This window comes from Acipenser ruthenus, chromosome 41 (genome assembly GCF_902713425.1).
Source record: "Acipenser ruthenus chromosome 41, fAciRut3.2 maternal haplotype, whole genome shotgun sequence".
Taxonomy (NCBI): domain Eukaryota; kingdom Metazoa; phylum Chordata; class Actinopteri; order Acipenseriformes; family Acipenseridae; genus Acipenser; species Acipenser ruthenus.
This window is the reverse complement of record NC_081229.1, coordinates 8,263,953-8,285,102: the sequence shown is the minus strand read 5'-3', so window position 1 is coordinate 8,285,102 and position 21,150 is coordinate 8,263,953. Positions and strand designations below refer to the sequence as shown.

General features: G+C 41.3%; 1 protein-coding gene across 1 annotated transcript; it reads right to left on the bottom strand.

Annotated features, from left to right (window-relative positions):
- Positions 1–49: 49 nt before the first annotated feature.
- LOC117433789 (zinc finger protein 271-like) lies at positions 50–15,633 on the bottom strand. The gene is made up of 3 exons (XM_059011087.1): positions 14,694–15,633; positions 11,525–12,603; positions 50–2,517 (listed from the first exon to the last, which is right to left on the bottom strand). The coding sequence occupies exons 1-3, from the start codon at positions 15,172–15,174 to the stop codon at positions 1,420–1,422; spliced, it is 2,658 nt and encodes an 885-aa protein (XP_058867070.1). The 5' UTR covers positions 15,175–15,633; the 3' UTR covers positions 50–1,419.
- Between the last annotated feature and the right edge of the window lie 5,517 nt (positions 15,634–21,150).

Sequence of the window (21,150 nt, the reverse complement as noted above, 5' to 3'; positions counted from 1 at the left end):
CCACACGCTCTGTACATTACAATGGAGTCACACGATGATACAGTAGCTCCCACACGCTCTGTACATTACAATGGTGTCACACGATGATACAGTAGCTCCCACACGCTCTGTACATTACAATGGTGTCACACGATGATACAGTAGCTCCCACACGCTCGGTGCATTACAATGGTGTCACACGATGATACAGTAGCTCCCACACGCTCGGTGCATTACAATGGTGTCACACGATGATACAGTAGCTCCCACACGCTCTGTACATTACAATGGTGTCACACGATGATACAGTAGCTCCCACACGCTCTGTACATTACAATGGTGTCACACGATGATACAGTAGCTCCCACACACTCTGTACATTACAATGGTGTCACACGATGATACAGTAGCTCCCACACGCTCGGTGCATTACAATGGTGTCACACGATGATACAGTAGCTCCCACACGCTCTGTACATTACAATGGTGTCACACGATGATACAGTAGCTCCCACACGCTCTGTATATTACAATGGTGTCACACGATGATACAGTAGCTCCCACACGCTCGGTGCATTACAATGGTGTCACACGATGATACAGTCAGGAGCAGGAAGTATCTTCCTCTCTGTCACATGAACAAAACAAGACATAGACAAATAGTCGTATGTAACTTCAAAGCTGATTTCATGAAGCACAGCTCGATAAAACAGCTACTAATCAAAAGGTAAACTTTTTTTATTATCAATCCTCATTGAAAAGAAAACGAAAGTTACACACAGATTGTTTTAAATTCATTCTGGCTGTTTCCAGTGCAAGCCAAAGATGGCCACTGCTTGCATTCAAACAGGCTGTAAATTACATTTAACAACTGCATCACATCAAATATATTTTATCTATGTAATATAATGACATTAATATGTTGTGTAATAACACCTCAATGAACCACCCCGAGTGAAAAAACAGCAATCCAGATTGATATATCTGTTTTTTAAACATTTTTAACCATGTTTTTAATCATGACGTGCAGGGTACGTCTGTATCGCAAAAGAGGTTAATGTTAAAATATAATGTAATTGATTTGCAGAGTCAGTGTGATACCTGGAAAAAAAATGCGCTGAGCCGATAAAGAACCTTGTAGAACTGTGGTTGTGCCGTAGTTCAAAGAAACACTGCAGTTAAAATGGAAGGCTTTTTTTTTTAATGCCTACCCATTATAATCAAAGATTGTACAGTATTTATCGAGATTACTCAGGACTTCAAGGTAATGTTGCATTTTACCCCCTGAAAAACATTTTACTCTCAGTGTTAAAAGGGTAAGTTACTCCCAGACCCAAAACCTTATCTGGAGCGCTGATGTAAGGTAATGTTTCTTTCTGAATGAACATGGTCCTTAGGGTTTGTATCCGTTGTGAATTCACTGATGTGTTTGAAGATGTCCTAACTTGTTGAAACTGTTTCCACAGTCAGAGCACTGGTACAATTTCTCTCCTGTGTGAGTTTGCTGGTGTGTTGTTTGAGGTTACTTAACTGACTGAAACTCTTCCCACAGTCAGAGCAGCAATACGGTTTCTCTCCTGTATGAATTCGCTGGTGTGTTTTCAGTTGTTCTGAAACTCTGAAACTCTTCCCACAGTCAGAGCAGAAATACGGTTTCTCTCCTGTGTGAATTCGCTCATGTTTTGTCAGGGTTCCTCTTTCTCTGAAACTCTCTCCACAGTCAGAGCAGTGATACGGTTTCTCTCCTGTGTGAATTCGCTCATGTTTTCTTAGGGCTGCTAACTGACTGAAACTCTTCCCACAGTCAGAGCAGCGATACGGTTTCTCTCCTGTGTGAATTCGCTGGTGTGCTATCAGATGTTCTGAAACTCTGAAACTCTTCCCACAGTCAGAGCAGCTATACGGTTTCTCTCCTGTATGAATTCGCTGGTGTCTTTTCAGTTGTTCTGAAACTCTGAAACTCTTCCCACAGTCAGAGCAGCAATACGGTTTCTCTCCTGTGTGAATTTGCTGGTGTGATTTCAGGTGTCCTGATTGACTGAAACTCTTCCCACAGTCAGAGCAGCAATACGGTTTCTCTCCTGTGTGAATTTGCTGGTGTGATTTCAGGTGTCCTAACAGACTGAAACTCTTCCCACAGTCAGAGCAGCAATACGGTTTCTCTCCTGTGTGAATTTGCTGGTGTGCTTTCAGGGCTCCTGATTGACTGAAACTCTTCCCACAGTCAGAGCAGCAATACGGTTTCTCTCCTGTGTGAATTCGCTCGTGATTTCTCAGGGTTCCTCTTTCCCTGAAACTCTTCCCACAGTCAGAGCAGCAATATGGTTTCTCTCCTGTGTGAATTCGCTGGTGTGCTTTCAGGTGTCCTGATTGACTGAAACTCATCCCACAGTCAGAGCAACCATGCGGTTTCTCTCCTGTGTGAATTCGTTGGTGTGTTTTCAGGCTTCGTAACCGACTGAAACTCTTTCCACAGTCAGAGCAGCGATACAGTTTCTCTCCTGTGTGAATTTGCTGGTGTGTTTTCAGGTGTCCTAACTGGGTGAAACCTTTCCCACAATCAGGATATTTTCCACTGCCTGCTGCTGGACTGGAACCTGGAAAATATGAACAGGAAAGAAAGTAAGAGGGACTGCTTGTAGGCTTAGGACATGTGGCTAGGTGGAGGAGTGGATTAAAGCAGGGGTTCCCAATTCCGACCCCCCCCCCCCCAAGGCCTACCTGTTCAGCTGCATCAGGCACTGCGGCCCACTATTAGCACTCCTTGGGAAAATGTCAAATTAAAAACATTTTCTATGTTTAAACCTGTAACATTATAAATAAAGCTAATCTAAACCGTCCTTTATTCATTTGAATAAATAATGTGAAAGATGGAAATCACATAGAATATGCACAGAGTTAAAAATTCAAACACTTTAATTTTAGTGAATACAATAAATTGCAAAGATTAAACAGACGTTTTTATCAACCTTTTAATTAGGTACCTTTGTATAATAATTATTATAATGTTTCAACAAAAAATATTCTAGCGTTATTTTAAGACGTCTGTATAAAATAGCAGTATAACAAAACATTTTAATAAATCAATTACCGGCATGCAAAAAGACTTAGTTTGATTCATAACTTGATTTAGTTAATATTGAAACATACATCAAAGCACGCAATATTTTAAATGTTAATAGCTACTTAGTGACAAAAACGTATTCATCATTGGCATCAATTGTAAATGAATGTTATTATAAAAGTTTGTATGGAAACGTTTCTACAAAAGAAAAAAACCCATTCCAGCTCCTCAAAGCTGAGCCCGTGGTACAAATGCATTCAAACTCCTGCAGCTGCCTTTTCTGTTCTTTATACTTTGCAAAACGTATTCTTTGGTGGCGGATTCGACATATTGTAATGTTATGAATACTGAACACACTTTTTACATCTGCCAGCAGAGCGATCACATGACCTCAACACCGCCCTATTGCCAGAGCTCTCGCTCTACATCCCGCCTACAGGAAGGCAATCTGTTAGCTCTGATTTGTGAATTTCTGCTTTGATTGACAGTCCGCCGATACTCCCTTGCTACACTTTATTTTTCTATAATTACAGCTGCTGCCGACGGCTGCTTATCGTTATTAATAGAAAAAAACACATAGAATGTCATTGCACCCGCGGCCCGAAGGTGGTGCTGTTTGGAACCCCTGGATTAAAGTGTGTGCATTTTAGCTGTGGGGTTTCCTCTGAGTTACACCAGTTTAAAAATGCAAAGTTAAACATAAAGCCTTTCTGTGTGAAAGCAAAGTCAGTAAAGACTGATGCTGGTGAAACCGAGCCCTGGGATCAAAATCTGACTGTGAAGTTCTCCTGTAATGTTTCAGGTCTATTTCCTCTAACACACGCTACAATTTCTCATCGAGGCATTTTATGACTTTTCTATCTTGGATTATGTACAGATGCATACATAGAACTGTAGTGTAATGTAGTATAATCTGTCAATGATGTGCTTGGAGACTGGAACGGCTCCCTCTCGCTGTTTGGAATCATCTTGTTTATTGTTGTACAGATATACATCACGGTGCATTAGAAATGTGCAGCCCCATGCCATAGCATTACATTACACATGCAGGGTTTATGGGTTTTGTTAATTCAATTCTCTCTATTTATCATTCCTATAATTGAATCCCAACACAGTGGGTTACAGGACTCCAGTACACAGACAGAAGCACAAGCAGTTTATTTTATACAGTTACACAGACTGTAAATGCATCAGCAACCTACACAACAGACAAAAGATTAGAAACAACTAGAATTTGAGGATTGAGACAAAAATAAATAAATAAACATTATATAATGTGACATTTCGAAATCTAACAGGAAATACTGTGATACTATTCTGGCTTCTGGTAGAATTTTGCAATATGTCATTTCTTTGTTTACATGATGCTAAATAAAAGGTCTAAATGATGTTTATATATTTTTAAATGCTACCTCAATCCTACAATTGTAGGAGATGCAAAGCTTTTGTCCATAGCTGTAGAGCCCTGTCTAATCCAGCCCCTCTACAAACCAGCATTCTAATTCGGTATGTTTTTGGGGTCCCGATCTAATCCCTATTGAAATGAATGGTGTGATCCCCTCTACAATCCAGAACCTGGCTATTCTGGAATCTGTCCCTTCTGTCTGATGTTGTGTATACACTACCATGTCCAGCCGGCGCCATTCTGAATTGTGCAGTTGTTGAACAGCAAATACATCTGATCGTCCACACAGCGAGCGATCTCTTGAAAGAAAAGCTGAACAAAACACCAACTCAAAAGAGCTAACAGTGAGAGACCCTGAATGCAGCAGAAAGCACCTGAATCCTCATGCAGGTACAGTACGAGCACGTGAAGGTCTTTCTATGGGAATGGGTTAAACAGGCTTGTGATAATAACAGGTGAAGAGTTTGCTGAAGCATTACTGTGTTTATTACACTGTGTATGTACAGTAATACAGCTATTTAATGTTCAAATAGTTTAGTCATTTTACCTTTAGGTCAGTATTCAATGTTTTACAGTAACTCTCTAATCCGGCACCACTTTCCAGTCCCAAGCGATGCCGGATTGGACAGGTTTTAAAGTAATCTAACCAATATGCTCCCTCCCTCTCAACCACACTGTGGATTTCACGCAATCTAGAATGACAATGTCACAGCTACTGGGAGTCACTCACCTGCTAGACTGCATTCTGAATGGGAGCGCCCGTCTTCCTTTCCACCTCCTTGCATGCTGTTGGGAGAGCCTTCCTCTCCAGCGCCTTGCTCTCTCATGTAGATTCTCTCCAGCACCACACTACACTCCCGCAGGCGTACAGGCTCCAGCTCAGGGATGTTTGGTTTGAAGTCCTCGGATTCTTCCTTCACTGGTTCCATGTGGTCAAACTCTACTTCAGGGGGCTCCTGTTTAATATGGACAGTTTCCAGCACCTCTTCTTGTTTCACAGGAAGGGATTCTTCCATCTGGGGGATCTCCAATTCATTGTGCTCAGCTTTAATGTCAGAGTCCTCTGGCTGACTGCTGTCACATTGCATCTCACAGAGCTCCTGTTTAATGGGGAGGGAAGCCAGCCCAGAGAACTCCACTCTAATGGGGACAAGTTCAAGTTCAGGGAACTCCTCTTTAATCTGGACAGATTCCATCTCCACACTGTCCATGGCAGCACACGGGATTCTGTTTAGTAGCTGCTGAAGGAAAAGTATTTATTTAAATACACTGTTATGAAGGGCATTCAAGTGACAAACACAATCTGGCCTTAATAGCAGGAGTGGCTTTACTATTGAAGGAACATAAAATTTCTTGTAAAAAATTTATAAAATCATAGGATTTTATCTGTTACTTTAATAAAATGTATTTCCACATTTCTATATACATTTTATTAAACTAAGACCAGACTGGCAGATCTAGACTAGACTTTGCATTGTGCTTTCATGTCGATGAACACACGAGGCAGCCAATCAGAATCATGCATGAAAAGGAAATAAACAAATCCTCCCTCCATCGCAGACTTGCTTTGTTAACAAGCCTGGAACTGTCCAATCACGCACTCATTCGATTGGCTGTGCCTTTAAAGGGCGGGGTCTAGAGGCCCGTCACAGACCTATTGCTGCCAGTCAAACTGACGAGCGGCTTCAGTCTCTGCCAGTCAACTAGCTTTATTGTAGATTGTGCAAGCTGTTCGGATATATTTGTTTCAGTTTTGTTAGTTGGCTTATCTAACATTGTAAACATATACCATTTTGTGGGTGAACCACAAATTTGTCTTGTTCCTAGTGATTTGTGCAGCAGTCAATCACAACATTGACAGCGTACCATTTTTTGATGTCACACGGGTCAAGTTTTGGTACCAGTATCACATTCTGATGATGTATCACGTTCTGCACCTACACCGGTTTTCAGCCACTTCCTGTAGCGCGACACTCTAAATACTTTTTGTCAAAATAACATAAACAACCGCGTCTGTATCATTTAGTTTAAAACAACCGCGTCTGTATCATTTAGTTTAAAACAACCGCGTCTGTATCATTTAGTTTAAAACAACCGCGTCTGTATCATTTAGTTTAAAACAACCGCGTCTATATCATTTAGTTTAAAACAACCGCGTCTGTATCATTTAGTTTAAAACAACCGCGTCTATATCATTTAGTTTAAAACAACCGCGTCTATATCATTTAGTTTAAAACAACCGCGTCTATATCATTTAGTTTAAAACAACCGCGTCTGTATCATTTAGTTTAAAACAACCGCGTCTATATCATTTAGTTTAAAACAACCGCGTCTATATCATTTAGTTTAAAACAACCGCGTCTGTATCATTTAGTTTAAAACAACCGCGTCTATATCATTTAGTTTAAAACAACCGCGTCTGTATCATTTAGTTTAAAACAACCGCGTCTATATCATTTAGTTTAAAACAACCGCGTCTGTATCATTTAGTTTAAAACAACCGCGTCTATATCATTTAGTTTAAGGCATCTGCAGTTAAAATAAATAAATAAATAATAAAATAGAGTAATCAAGAACATTATGTTTTATAAAGTGATTAACACAGACAGACGTGCTTATCTCTCAGCGCGCAATGCGTTTCCATGTAGTTTCTATTCAATATGAATCTACAATCACGTGTAGTTTCGTACAGTATCTGTTCAGTTCAGTCGGGATTTATCCCAGACACTAGGAGAGCATCGAGAGGTTGCGCGCATCCGAGTTCAGCAGGTTAAACCACATCAACACCGCGCTGACATTACTAGCTACCCATGACGAGAACATCACATACCTGCGCTGCACAGAAACACTGACCGGCTGAAAAACCCGCGGCTAACAGCAAAACACCACTGCGTCGAGAACAACCAAACACCAATTAAAAACAACAACATGGAACTCACTTTTTATTATTTATCGTCCACGCCTTGTCAAGTGGCGCGCAACAAAATGTTAAATAAATTAAAAACAACTCTGCGGAGCTCAATCTTTTTTCTTTTAAATTTCTGGCGTTTGTTGTTGTTCTTCTCTTTGAAAAGACGCGGAGGTATGACGCAGCCCCGGTTTTGGGGGTGGAACTGCTTAACAGTCTCGCGTTTTGATTGGTTCTTCTCTGTTGGAGGAATATGACGTCAACACGAGTGGGAAAGCGTAGAGGCATTTTAACATTGTGAGAGAGTTATACAACCAATCCTTTTACACGGCAGTGAAGTTTGGAGACCCACTCTAAACTGTGAATACAGTAATTGGAATACAGAAATCTTACATGTAGAATTCTGCAAAAACATCTTGCAGTTGCACAGAAATGCTGCAAGCAACGCTAGCCTACAGTATAACTATCAGGAATAGATGAGGACTATTTGACCAATGCAATCCAATAATATCCATGTTAAGTTGTTGAAGGGCGCTGGTCTCTTAAAACCCATGTGTTAAACAGCAGATATAGGCCTTTTTTGTATGTTTGTATTTATTTATTTTTTTGCATGTAATAGGTTTATAAAATATGTTGAATTCCACTATTCTATTCATATTGAGGTCTGATAAACCGCTACACATGACTGTATATTGATTTTTTTTGAAATACCATGTTCCTTTTCAAAATGTATTTTGATATTAACCTTTAATAAAGGAAAACACCTGCATTTTCAGTACTGTATCTATTTCAGTGCAATGCAGTTTTTTCATTGTAATAAAGAAATACGCTTTTTTTACATTTAAATGTTATTTCTGTTTCTAATTCAAATTTGGGGAGAGTCAAAAAAAAGTTGACAACTTTGATTCATGTACTAAAGGTTACTCTTAAATGAATTCACGATCCAGTTCTGTTGAACATTTTTATTGTAAACTGAGCATGACTTAGAAACTGGGCTGTCATCTGTAGAGCAGAACATCCCATAAACTCAGCTGAATTCGGAACAGCAGAGAAGCCCAGAATTTGGGACATAGCCTCAGAACAGGGGCAGTGTATATGTAGAACTGTGATTACATTAGAGATAAACTAATGTATCCTGTAACAAAACTGAAATAGTGCAGTATATAGATTTGCAATTAAAATAAATCATGCAAACGATAAGTAGTAGTAAGGTATAGTCAGTAAAACATTTTTTAACTCCATTTCAATGCAGAATGTTCTTTGGTTGTGAATTTGAGATGGTGATCCATTGTTTTCTAACACATTTTATTCTTAACTGTATTAATATACATGTATGACTGGGGGAGCAAATCTAAATGCAATGATGCTTTTTATATGTGGCTGTTTTGTGTTGTATTCAAATCTAAATGTAATGATGCTTTTTATATGTGTCTGTTTTGTGTTGTATTCAAATCTAAATGTAATGATGCTTTTTATATGTGTCTGTTTTGTGTTGTATTCAAATCTAAATGTAATGATGCTTTTTATATGTGTCTGTTTTGTGTTGTATTCAAATCTAAATGTAATGATGCTTTTTATATGTGTCTGTTTTGTGTTGTATTCAAATCTAAATGTAATGATGCTTTTTATATGTGGCTGTTTTGTGTTGTATTCAAATCTAAATGTAATGATGCTTTTTATATGTGGCTGATTTGTGTTGTATTCAAATCTAAATGTAATGATGCTTTTTATATGTGTCTGTTTTGTGTTGTATTCAAATCTAAATGTAATGATGCTTTTTATATGTGTCTGTTTTGTGTTGTATTCAAATCTAAATGTAATGATGCTTTTTATATGTGTCTGTTTTGTGTTGTATTCAAATCTAAATGTAATGATGCTTTTTATATGTGTCTGTTTTGTGTTGTATTCAAATCTAAATGTAATGATGCTTTTTATATGTGTCTGTTTTGTGTTGTATTCAAATCTAAATGTAATGATGCTTTTTATATGTGGCTGTTTTGTGTTGTATTTTTTGTGATATTAAAGAAGCGAGTCAGTGCATTTGTTTTGTGTGTTTTTAATTCATTCTAAATGTCATCAGACAGAATTCATGAAAACCAGGGACCGGTTGCACAAAACACCTCCAGGTAACCCTTTACTGCACAGAGCACTGACATCATCATCATCATCATCATCATCATCATCATCATAATAAAACACTACAACAGTCTAGCAGCAGTCTTCTCTAATCTCTTATCACACTGGACACTGCATTCATATTTTAATAATGGTGCAATGAGCCTCCAGCATGAGTCATTGCAGCTCCATTGCAACACATCCTAACTCCAGTGGACAAAACCCTTCTGTGATTACATAAGTGGTATTCTGTTTATCTAACAATTACAATGTGTGGAAGAAGTTTGAGCCTAAACTAAACACTTGGGGCTGAGTCTCTGGAATGGGTTAACACAGAATAATGCACTCAATACAAGAGTTTAATACCAATGCTTTATTAAACAGGGAACAGCAAGCAATGCAGGGAGGTATTGACATGCACTCTCTTACTTGGAGATGCAGAGGGGTGCAGTGTTCTATTCTTTCTCTGATCTCACAAGAGCTCTAACACTACTCATATTTATACTGGTTTTGAACTCAATTCCAGCTGCTGTCCAGCACAGCTACATTTCCACTCCAGAAGTTTCCTTTGTCTTGCAATCGATGCAAGTTAGAATTGTTTCAATATATATGAGTCAGGAAAGAACAATAAACTCAGTAAATTCTAATAGGATATTACGAAATCGTAATTCATTCTTTAGCAATCTGTTGTTTATTTATACATCCTTCAGTTAGACTCCACGGCCCTTAAACTGAACACCGTTACATGTATTATGTCTGTGGTTCAATTTCCCAGCGTCAGAGGCCTGTAGGATTTGCTTGTATTCCTGGTCACACAACCCAGACTCGCTCAGTGGATTGGAAAACTCTTGCTGTAAATTTGACCAGTGGCAGCAGGCTGAATCAGTTCATTCATTATTGGTTCAACATTCGTTGACTTTTCCTTTCTTCGATTGCAACCCAGTTGGTCGAGTTTCTCTTTATGGCCTTTTGATTTATTTAAGTTTCTTACAATGTTGATCAAACTATGGGGTGTCCCTGTTGAATATTGTGAAGAGCTCTCGTAAGGCTGTTACCCGTAACTCTCTCTTCTTACTGAAAACCTAACCCTAGCACAAAGGATTATTCATCTTCAACCTCTGACCTTGGAGTCCAGGTGCAACCCGATCTTGTTTATTCAGGGCCTCCAAAGCTCAGGAATTCGGGAGAGGCGTTCTCCCCCAATACATATTGGTGTTACTATGGTGATCAGGCCATTTCACCTCAAGTCGCCATGGCTACCGGGGCCTATTCCTGGTAAGCTCTACAATGTTACACATTTCTCCACTCCCTTGTAAATCTGCAGGTGCCACACAATCATCCCACAGAGGAGCCCTTTAACTACTCTTAAGGTCCAACTCTGCAAAAGAGCAAGAAAGCGCCGGGATAAAACCTGTCTGAGTTTCTGTACCTATGACCCGTGCACATGCGTGCTACACTTGTATTATATGATGCAGTTTACAAAAGCAGTGTAAAATAAAAGCATGGACAATGCACATTGCAAAATATTCAATCATTGATGTGATTCATTTATTCTAGAAACGTGACAAAATGTACAAGACAAACCCTCCAGGCGGTTGTCCAGTAAGGACGGTGCAGTCTTGTCTCTGGGATGCTACATACCGGGGTCGGGATACTCGTTCCCATCAATGTATTTATTTTCAAGTCTATGCAGTTTAAATGCTAAACCCTGAAACTCATTCCCCACACTGAGTTATCAATTTCTCCTGACTCGTCCATCAGATGAGGTGCAGAATAGTTTCCTTTCTGCATATTCCCGCTCCCAGGCACTGACTGCATTGACAGCCTGAGTTAAACTGACAGCAGAGAAGCCTCTTGTGACGCGTCCGCGTCTCCGCCCACTTTCTGACACAGTCACAGTGCAAGAGAGCTGAACAGCATTTTGACCATTTAAATCTCAAGCTCTAGAGCGATACACAAAACAGTAAATTACACAGGGACTCATAATGAAAGGTTAAGGTTTCGATCTGAATGAACATGGGCTTCGTCTCTGGTGTGATTTCAGAGCTCCTGCCTGACGGAAGTGCTTGCCACAGTCAGAGCACCAATACGGTTTCTCTCCTGTATGAGTTCGTTGGTGTACTCGAAGGTCATTTTTAGTACGGAAACTCTTCCCACAGTCAGAGCAGTGATACGGTTTCTCTCCTGTGTGAATTCGTTGGTGTGTATGAAGATTGGTTTTAAAACGGAAACTCTTTCCACAGTCAGAGCAGCAATATGGTTTCTCTCCTGTATGAATTCGCTGGTGTGCCTTCAGGGATACTGTGTGACTGAAACTCTTCCCACAGTCAGAGCAGATATATGGTTTCTCTCCAGTGTGAATTCGCTGGTGTGTTTTCATGTCTCCTGACTGACTGAAACTCTTCCCACAGTCAGAGCAGCAATACGGTTTCTCTCCTGTATGAATTCGCTGGTGTGTTTTCAGGGATTCTGTGTGGCTGAAACTCTTCCCACAGTCAGAGCAGATATATGGTTTCTCTCTAGTGTGAATTCGCTGGTGTTTTTTCAAGGCTCCTGACTGACTGAAACTCTTCCCACAGTCAGAGCAGCAATACGGTTTCTCTCCTTTGTGAATTCGCTGGTGTGTTTTCAGGTACCCTGAAAAACTGAAACTCTTCCCACAGTCAGAGCAGCAATACAGGCTATATCCTAGATGAATTTGCTGGTGTGCTTTCAGGGCTCCTCTGTAACTGAAACTCATCCCACAGTCAGAGCAGCAAAATGGTTTCTCTCCAGTGTGAATTCGTTGGTGTTTTTTCATGTCTCCTGACTGATTGAAACTCATCCCACAGTCAGAGCAGCAAAATGGTTTCTCTCCAGTGTGAATTCGCTGGTGTCTTTTCAGGTGTTCTGACTGAATGAAACTCTTCCCACAGTCAGAGCAGCAATACGGTTTCTCTCCTGTGTGAATTCGCTGGTGTCTTATTAGGGTTCCTGAACCACTGAAATTCTTTCCACAGTCAGAGCAGCTATACAGTTTCTCTCCTGTATGAATTCGCTGGTGTGTTTTCAGGTTTCCTAACTGGGTTAAACCTTTCCCACAGTCAGGATATTCTCCACCGCCCGCCCTCGCTTTAGCTGCTGGACTGGAACCTGGAAAATATGAACAGGAAAGAAAGTAAGAGGGACTGCTTGTAGGCTTAGGGCATGTGGCTAGGTGGTGAAGTGGATTAAAGTATGTGCATTTTATCTGTGGGGTTTGCTCTGGGTTACACCAGTTTAAAAATGCAAAGTTAAACTTAAAGCCTTTATGTGTGAAAGCAAAGTCAGTAAAGACTGATGCTGGTGAAACCGATCCCTGGGATCAAAATCTGAGTTTGAAGTTCTCCTGTAATGTTTCAGATCTATTGCCCCTGACAAACCCAGATTACAATTATATCAGCATTAGATTACAATTATATCTCTCTCATCATGGTATTTTATGACCTCCTTTTCTCTCCCTACTCCTCCCCCTCCTCTGATCTCTCTATCTCTGTTCCTCTGGAATCTACCACACTCTCTCCCTCTTCCTCCGCTAAGAACCTCGGAGTCACCCTGGACCCCTGCCTCTCTGATTCCCAGCACATCTCCACTCTGGCACGCACTTGCCGATTCTTCCTGAGCAACATCAGAAGATTCCGACCCTTCCTCACCAACTACGCCACCCAGCTCCTGGTCCAGGCCCTGGTACTCTCCCGCCTAGACTACCACCACCCGTCCGCTCAGCTCATCCAGAACTCCACTGCTCGCCTGGTGTTCTCTCTGCCTCGCTTCTCCCACGCAACTCCACTACTCCGCTCACTCCACTGGCTCCCGATCATCGCTCGCATCCAGTTCAAGACTCTTGTACTCGCCTACAGATGCCTTGAGCAGACTGCACCCAGCTACCTCCAGACCCTCATCTCTCCCTACACCCCCACTCGACCTCTCCGCTCCGCCTGCACTAGAAGACTGGCTCTACCTCCTCTACGCAGCAGAGCAAAGTAGCCAAGACTGAAAAAGTATGGTGCTGTGAAGGTGAGTACTTTTAGTAGATTATATTTTAACAGTAGTTGCACGTAGTCTATACAGTACAAATACAAAGCAAACATGCGTACACAACCTACAGAAACACACACTGTGCACAACAACTGCACAAAGTGTTTCATGTTACAAAAAGTGCAAACAGAAACAAACAGAAACACAACAGCTGTATTGCTGGTTTCTCAGCTTCTTGTAATAACTTGTTACTTCTAAGCTGCCGTGCAGAAGGCTGTCTGTCAAGCAAATACCAAAAAAAAAAAAAAAAAGCTTATTACTGCGTTGAGAATACCTCGTTTAAATATGGATGCTTGTTTTCACTGCATTGCCTCATGTACAGCTAACCATAGATATTCTATTTATTTCTATTCTTTTAAATAGAATATCTTTGAGCTAACCTTGGAAGATTTTGCGGTACGACAAAGGTCAAACGGCATTCAAACATTGAAACTCAAGACACTACTGAAACCATCTTTAAAAACGTAGCAATGTTCTGTAAAAGTGCTGGCTGCAAAACGGAAGCAGACAAAAAGTTTTTTTTGAAAACAAGCTTGCGCAACAAATTCAGCGACATTTTCAAGTTTTGTAAACCTTTTAAAATGATGTTGACATACTCTTGAAAAGGAACGTGCAATTTCCATATTTTGCTGCCTTTAAATCAATAAATCGTACACACGGGAGGCAACCCTAAAATTTCTAATACTACATCGAAAAAATGATGACGTTTTAAAACCAGATACCTTCAAATTATTAGTAAATTGTAACATCATGTATGCCACTAACTCAAAAGAGCCAACAGTGAGAGACCCTGAATGCAGCAAGATGCACCTGAATCCTCATGCAGGTACAGTACGAGCACGTGAAGGTCTTTCTATGGGAATGGGTTAAACAGGCTTGTGATAATAACAGGTGAAGAGTTTGCTGAAGCATTACTGTGTTTATTACACTGTGTATGTACAGTAACACAGTTGTTTAGTGTTCAGATAGTTTTGTCATTTTACCTTTAGGTCAGTATTCAATGTTTTACAGTAACTCTCTAATCCGGCACCACTTTCCAGTCCCAAGCGATGCCGGATTGGACAGGTTTTAAAGTAATCTAACTAATATGCTCCCTCTCTTTCAACCACACTGTGGATTTCACGCAATCTAGAATGACAATGTCACAGCTACTGGGAGTCACTCACCTGCTAGACTGCATTCTGAATGGGAGCGCCCGTCTTCCTTTCCACCTCCTTGCGTGCTGTTGGGAGAGCCTTCCTCTCCAGCGCCTTGCTCTCTCACGCAGATTCTCTCCAGCACCACGCTACACTCCCGCAGGCGTACAGGCTCCAGCTCAGGGATGTTTGGTTTGAAGTCCTCGGATTCTTCCTTCCCTGGTTCCATGTGGTCAAACTCTACTTCAGGGGGCTCCTGTTTAATACGGACAGTTTCCAGCACCTCTTCTTGTTTAACAGGAAGGGGTTCTTCTGTCTGGGGGATCTCCAATTCATTGTGCTCAGCTTTAATCTCAGAGACCTCTGGCTGACTGCTGTCACATTGCATCTCACAGAGCTCCTGTTTAATGGGGAGGGAAGCCAGCCCAGAGAACTCCACTCTAATGGGGGCAGGTTCAAGTTCAGAAAACTCCTCTTTAATCTGGACAGATTCCATCTTCACACTGTCCATGGCAGCAGACCGGATTCTGTTTAGTAGCTGCTGAAAAAATAATTATGTATCTATTTAAATACAGTGTTATGAAGGGCATTCAAGGGACAAATGCAATCTGGCATTATAACAGGAGTGGCTTTACTATTGAAGGAACACAGAATTTCTTTTAATAAATTTATAATATCATAGGATTTTATCTGTTGAAAAAGTTTAACCCTTTGCGGACCAGGTCCAGCATTACAATTTTCCCTTTCCGGTCCGACATCATCAAAAAGACGTCAAGCGCAGGTCTCTAGTCATTTTTTCTCAGGAAAAAGCAGAGAAAAGCTTTCAATGGCTGAGTGAGACCGATAGCAGCCGAAAAAAAAAAAAGGAGGCGGATCTGTACAGATAGTCAGATAGATAGTCCCTTCAACACAGACATAACACGGACATAAACAAACAAGATACCTGCTTCCGCATCCAGCGCTCAAAGAATATCACACACATTTGCCAAGCTTGACATTACAGTAATAAAATAATGCCAAATGCATACTGAGTTTCTACTGAAGCTACAGTAACACTGAAATCAAATTTCATTGACAGTACAATGAAAAGTATTATAAATGTAGTAGTACTGTGCATTTTATTGACAATACGGTTGTAAGAGAGCCTGCAGCAGGGAAGCAGGAGAGAGCCCTGCACACTATTAGCGGGGGCAGGGCACAGCCCTGCTTGTATAGAGGCTTTGTATTATTAATAGAATGTATAAATATGACTGTATTATTAATAGAATGTATAAATATGACTATTATTAATAGAATGTATAAATATGACTATTATTAATAGAATGTAGAAATATGACTGTATTATTAATAGAATGTATAAATATGACGGCGCAGCCTTGTGTTTTGTTTTGTATTTTTAAAAGATCTGATGTTTTGTTATTGTTTAAAAACCTTGTGCAGAAACAGTGAAGGAAACTGCCCAGCCTGACCCAGGGTCTGTTTTGTTTCTTTTAGTGTTCGTGACTTTGTTTTGTTTTAACTGTTTGATTTCACTCTGTGAGCAAGTGTTTTTGTTAAAATGTTTGTTTTTGTATTTATTTTTGTGTTTGTAAAGAAACACGACGATGTCAATTTATATATATATAATGTGTGTGTGTGTGTGTGTGTGTGGTGTGTGTTGATATGGTTATATAAATAAATAGCATTACACTCGCCATTTCAATGAAACTCCATACGCTCTGGAGCTTTTTATCACTGACACATCTTTCTGCAGTTGCAGCTGTAACAGGTAGCGCGGCCCAAAGCACCTGTAGGTGGAATACATCAGGATACAGGAGTCCAGGTCGTGTTCTTTACAGAGCTTCATGAGTTCTGACAAAGACATTGCATTGTCCGATTCCCGAGTGTTAAAACAGGCTCAATGTGGTGTACGAATAAATCACACTGCATTTCAGGAACTCTGCATTGAAGCTCTAGATTCAGCTTCACAAGTGCTTTCCCTTTAGTATATTAACAGTTTTCAGTTTAGCATAAAATAGCATCATTTTTAAGATGTGCGGTTTATCCACTAATCTTACTACTACAGCTGGACTCAAACATTAAAGGGACACACGCGCCAGTCCTTAACTGCACTTTATTATTATTATTATTACTTATTTCTTATTGGGGGGGGGGGGGGGGGGGACATGTGCAAACCAAGTACACACACGACCATAACTACACTTTATGAGGAAATACGTTTAGTGTGTGAGTGTCAGTGACAGAAAGGGCAGAAATCAATATTTTGGAGATGATTATTGGAGGGGCCAGTGCCCCTGCATGTACTAAATATTTGAACTACAGCAAAACACCACTGCGTCGAGAACAACGAAACAGGAATTAAAAACAACAACATGGAACTTACTTTTTCTTTTTTTATCGTCCACGCCTTGTCAAGTGTTGCCCAACAAAATGTTAAATAAATTAAAAACAACTCTGCGGCGCTCAATCTTTTTATTTATGTTTTTCTTTTAAATTCCTGGCGTTTGTTGTTGTTCTTCTCTTTGAAAAGACGCGGAGGTATGACGCAGCCCCGGTTTTGGGGATGGAACTGCTTAACAGTCTCGCGTTTTGATTGGTTCTTGTCTGTCGGAGGAATATGACGTCAACACGAGTGGGGAAAGCTTAGAGTCATTTTAACATGCCTGCAAGCTCACTGCACTGACCCCCACTGATGCGAACACAAACCAGCTTCAGGTCAACACTGCTTACCAGCCTCCAATCAGAGTAAAACGAATTATAAAACAAACCAAAAACTCCTATCTGAAACATTGGGACATAGCAACAAAATCCCCAAATAAACTGGATTGCTATCGGGCACTAAAAAGAAACTATACCCTAGCAGAGTATCTCTCCACTGTCAGAGATACGAAGCAGAGACAGATCCTTACCAACTACAGGCTCAGTGACCACAGCCTGGCCATAGAGACAGGCAGACACAGGCAGACCTAGCTACCCAGAAAATGCCCATCCACTTTTTCCAAACATGGCAGACCCAGAAAAACTGTCTGTACTCCTGGGGGAGGGACACACAGCCCCCCTGTCTGTACTCCTGAGGGAGGGACACACAGCCCACCCTGTCTGTACTCCTGAGGGAGGGACACACAGCCCACCCTGTCTGTACTCCTGAGGGAGGGACACACAGCCCCCCTGTCTGTACTCCTGGGGGAGGGACACACAGCCCACCCTGTCTGTACTCCTGGGGGAGGGACACACAGCCCCCCTGTCTGTACTCCTGGGGGAGGGACACACAGCCCACCCTGTCTGTACTCCTGAGGGAGGGACACACAGCCCCCCTGTCTGTACTCCTGGGGGAGGGACACACAGCCCCCCTGTCTGTACTCTTGGGGGAGGGACACGCAGCCCCCCTGTCTGTACTCTTGGGGGAGGGACACGCAGCCCCCCTGTCTGTACTCCTGGGGGAGGGACACACAGTCCCCCTGGGGGAGGGACACACAGCCCCCCTGTCTGTACTCCTGGGGGAGGGACACACAGTCCCCCTGGGGGAGGGACACACAGCCCCCCTGTCTGTACTCCTGGGGGAGTGACACATAGCCCCCCTGTCTGTACTCCTGGGGGAGGGACACACAGCCCACCCTGTCTGTACTCCTGGGGGAGTGACACATAGCCCCCCTGTCTGTACTCCTGGGGGAGTGACACATAGCCCCCCTGTCTGTACTCCTGGGGGACAGCCCCCCTGGCTGCCCAATACGTAGCCGCCTGCCACAACCAAAGGGACACGCAGTGACACTCTGCATGAGGAGCATAACTTGGGAGGAGAGGAAATGCATTACTTGTAGCCACTGTATTATAGGTAGATAGATAGATAGATAGATACTTTTTTTACTTTTATAAAAAAAAACATTTATTGCGTAGAAAAAACAATCAAAAACAAACTGTGAACATTTACATTACATTATTTTGTGAGAAAATACATAAAACAAACAGTCATTTAAATATTTATACAGAATTCTTCTGAATCATCCTGTACCTCACAGAGCGCCCCATTCACACACCACAACATTTCAAAACTGAGCAAGTCATGCATCATCTTATAAAACTTGAATTCAAAAGTTATGCGAGTAACCACCAATATCCTACACAATTTTACCAGGTCCTGATGAACATTTTTGATTTGGCTTTTTCTACTTTTTAGGATGGCTAATTTTGCCTGCCCTAAAATGAAATTTGCCAGTTGAATCAAATGTTTTCGGTTTCTTGTAAATTTGACACCAAAAATAAAAACAGTCTTTGTAAAAGTTAAGTTCAAATTTGAAAAAATGGTGTTTAAAAAGTTGAACAAAGGGTCCAGTCTTTTACAGTCCATGTAGCAGTGGAAGACAGTCTCTCTCTCCTTGCAGAAGGGACAATGATCAGTCACCTCGGGATTTATAATGCTTACGAATGCATTAACAGCCAAGATTGTATGCAGGAGTCGCCATTGCAAATCCCCTGATCTTTTATTAAGAGGGGGTTTATATAAAGTCCTCCAGGCTGGCTTATCCTCAACTCCTGCTCCCAGCCGTTCCCTCCAATGGGTATCTGGAAGTACTTCAAGTAGTTTCTGCTGTTTAACTTTTACACAAATTTCATAGACTTTTTTCCCCTCTAATAAATTAAACTGAAGTTTACACAAATCCTTCACTTTTAACATCTTGCCATTCTCTTCACCAAAATGACTTATCGCAGGGGAGATTAGCAAAGAAGGAAATGGAGTTTGCTGAGGCATTCGACATTCATCAAGCAGCTGTGCCAGATACAGACCTGCCACACGCACAGACCGCATGGCCAGAGCACCGGCTACACATTCAGGGCTTTTCCAGACACACTGCTCTGTGTCTATCAGATCACAAATCTTTACTATTTTAGCCCTTATGAGAGAATCGTTAAAAGATTCTGAACTATTAAAAGAAGTATTAAGGCGTGAATTAAACACCAAAGGCTGCTCCAGAACCCCAAAAGGATCCAGTGGGTCAACATATTCAGCCTTTAGTAACGTCCAAGCCCTCAGCACACTCCTATAAAACAGGGGAAGACATGAAAACTGTATTTTGTCAAAATCTAAAAACAACAAATTAAAATCAAAACCAAACCCTCCAACCTGATGAAGAAAAGAAAACGCCAGTTCCCTCCATGGCAGCTTTACTGGAGAGAAAAACAATTTCCTCAAAGCCTGAATCCTAAAGGCAGCCAGCCTACACTCAATATTCATAAGACCTTGTCCACCCTCTTCTAGCGGTAGATACAACACACACTGTTTTAACCAATAACACCCATCCCAAAAAAACTCTAAGAGCAGAGACTGAATCTGTTTAATCAAGAATTGCGGGGGCTCCACACAGATCAATTTATGCCAGAGACTGGAGGCAACCAAATTATTTAAAACCAAAACTCTTCCTCTGAAAGACATTTGTGGAAGAAGCCACCGCCACCTCTGTAAGCGACCTTTTGCTTTTTCTAGAACCCCATCCCAGTTTAACTGTTCTACTTTCTCATTGCCTAAAAAGACCCCCAGGTATTTAAACCCATTCTGGCTCCATTCTAGTCCGTCTGGTAAAGCCAGGGATCTACACCCTTGTCCCTCCCCAATGAGCACAGCACTACTTTTACTCCAGTTAACACGCGCTGATGAGACTTTTTCAAATACTTTTTGCTTCTCAATTAAGGCCTTTACATCTTCTTGATTGCAAACGAGCACAACTATATCATCCGCATAGGCTGAGAGCTTTACTGACTGGGCATTACAACCTGGAATAGACAAACCTGTTAAAACAGTTCTTAGTTTACATAGTAGTGGTTCAATTGATAAAGCATATAACATTCCAGACAAAGGGCAGCCCTGCCTGATTCCTCTCTGTTCAGCAAAAGGTGCACTCAAGCCCCCATTTATTTTCAATAAACTGAACACGTTACAATAGAGCGCTTTTACTTTACTAATAAAATCAGAACCAAGACCGAATGCGTCGAGGACTTCCCATAAATAACGGTGGTCTACTCGATCAAAGGCCTTTTCCTGATCTAAAGAAACAAGACCAGTACTAAAGACGGACAATTTAGAGGCCGCTAAAATATCTCTAACTAAAAAAATGTTATCAAAAATGGATCTATTTGGGATGCAGTAAGTTTGATCAGGGTGTACAACATTATCAATCACTGTGCTCAGTCTATTGGACAAAGCCCTGGAAAGGACCTTATATTCAGAGCACAACAACGACACAGGTCTCCAATTTTTAACGTTTTTGAGATCACCTTTCTTAGGGAGGAGCGTAATGACAGCTCTTATGCAGCTCAGAGGTAACTCCCCTGTCTCAAAGCTCTCCTCAAACACTGTGAAAAGGTCATGTTGAAACAGGTCCCAGAAACTTTTAAAAAACTCTATTGGTAACCCATCGATTCCGGGAGCTTTACCTTGTTTTAACCCCTGTAGGGCCTCAGTAAGCTCTTCCATCGATAGAGCTTTTCCCAGCTC

What these genes read in the sequence shown, in the direction of transcription:
- LOC117433789 (XM_059011087.1), bottom strand. Translation starts at nt 15,174, where the DNA reads ATGGACAGTGTGAAGATGGAATCTGTCCAGATTAAAGAGGAGTTTTCT. An exon ending in TTCAGAATGCAGTCTAGCAG is followed by an intron (nt 12,604 to 14,693) that starts GTGAGTGACTCC and finishes CATATTTTCCAG; the next exon opens with GTTCCAGTCCAGCAGCTAAA. An exon ending in GTGGCAAGCACTTCCGTCAG is followed by an intron (nt 2,518 to 11,524) that starts GCAGGAGCTCTG and finishes GGTTTCACCCAG; the next exon opens with TTAGGACACCTGAAAACACA.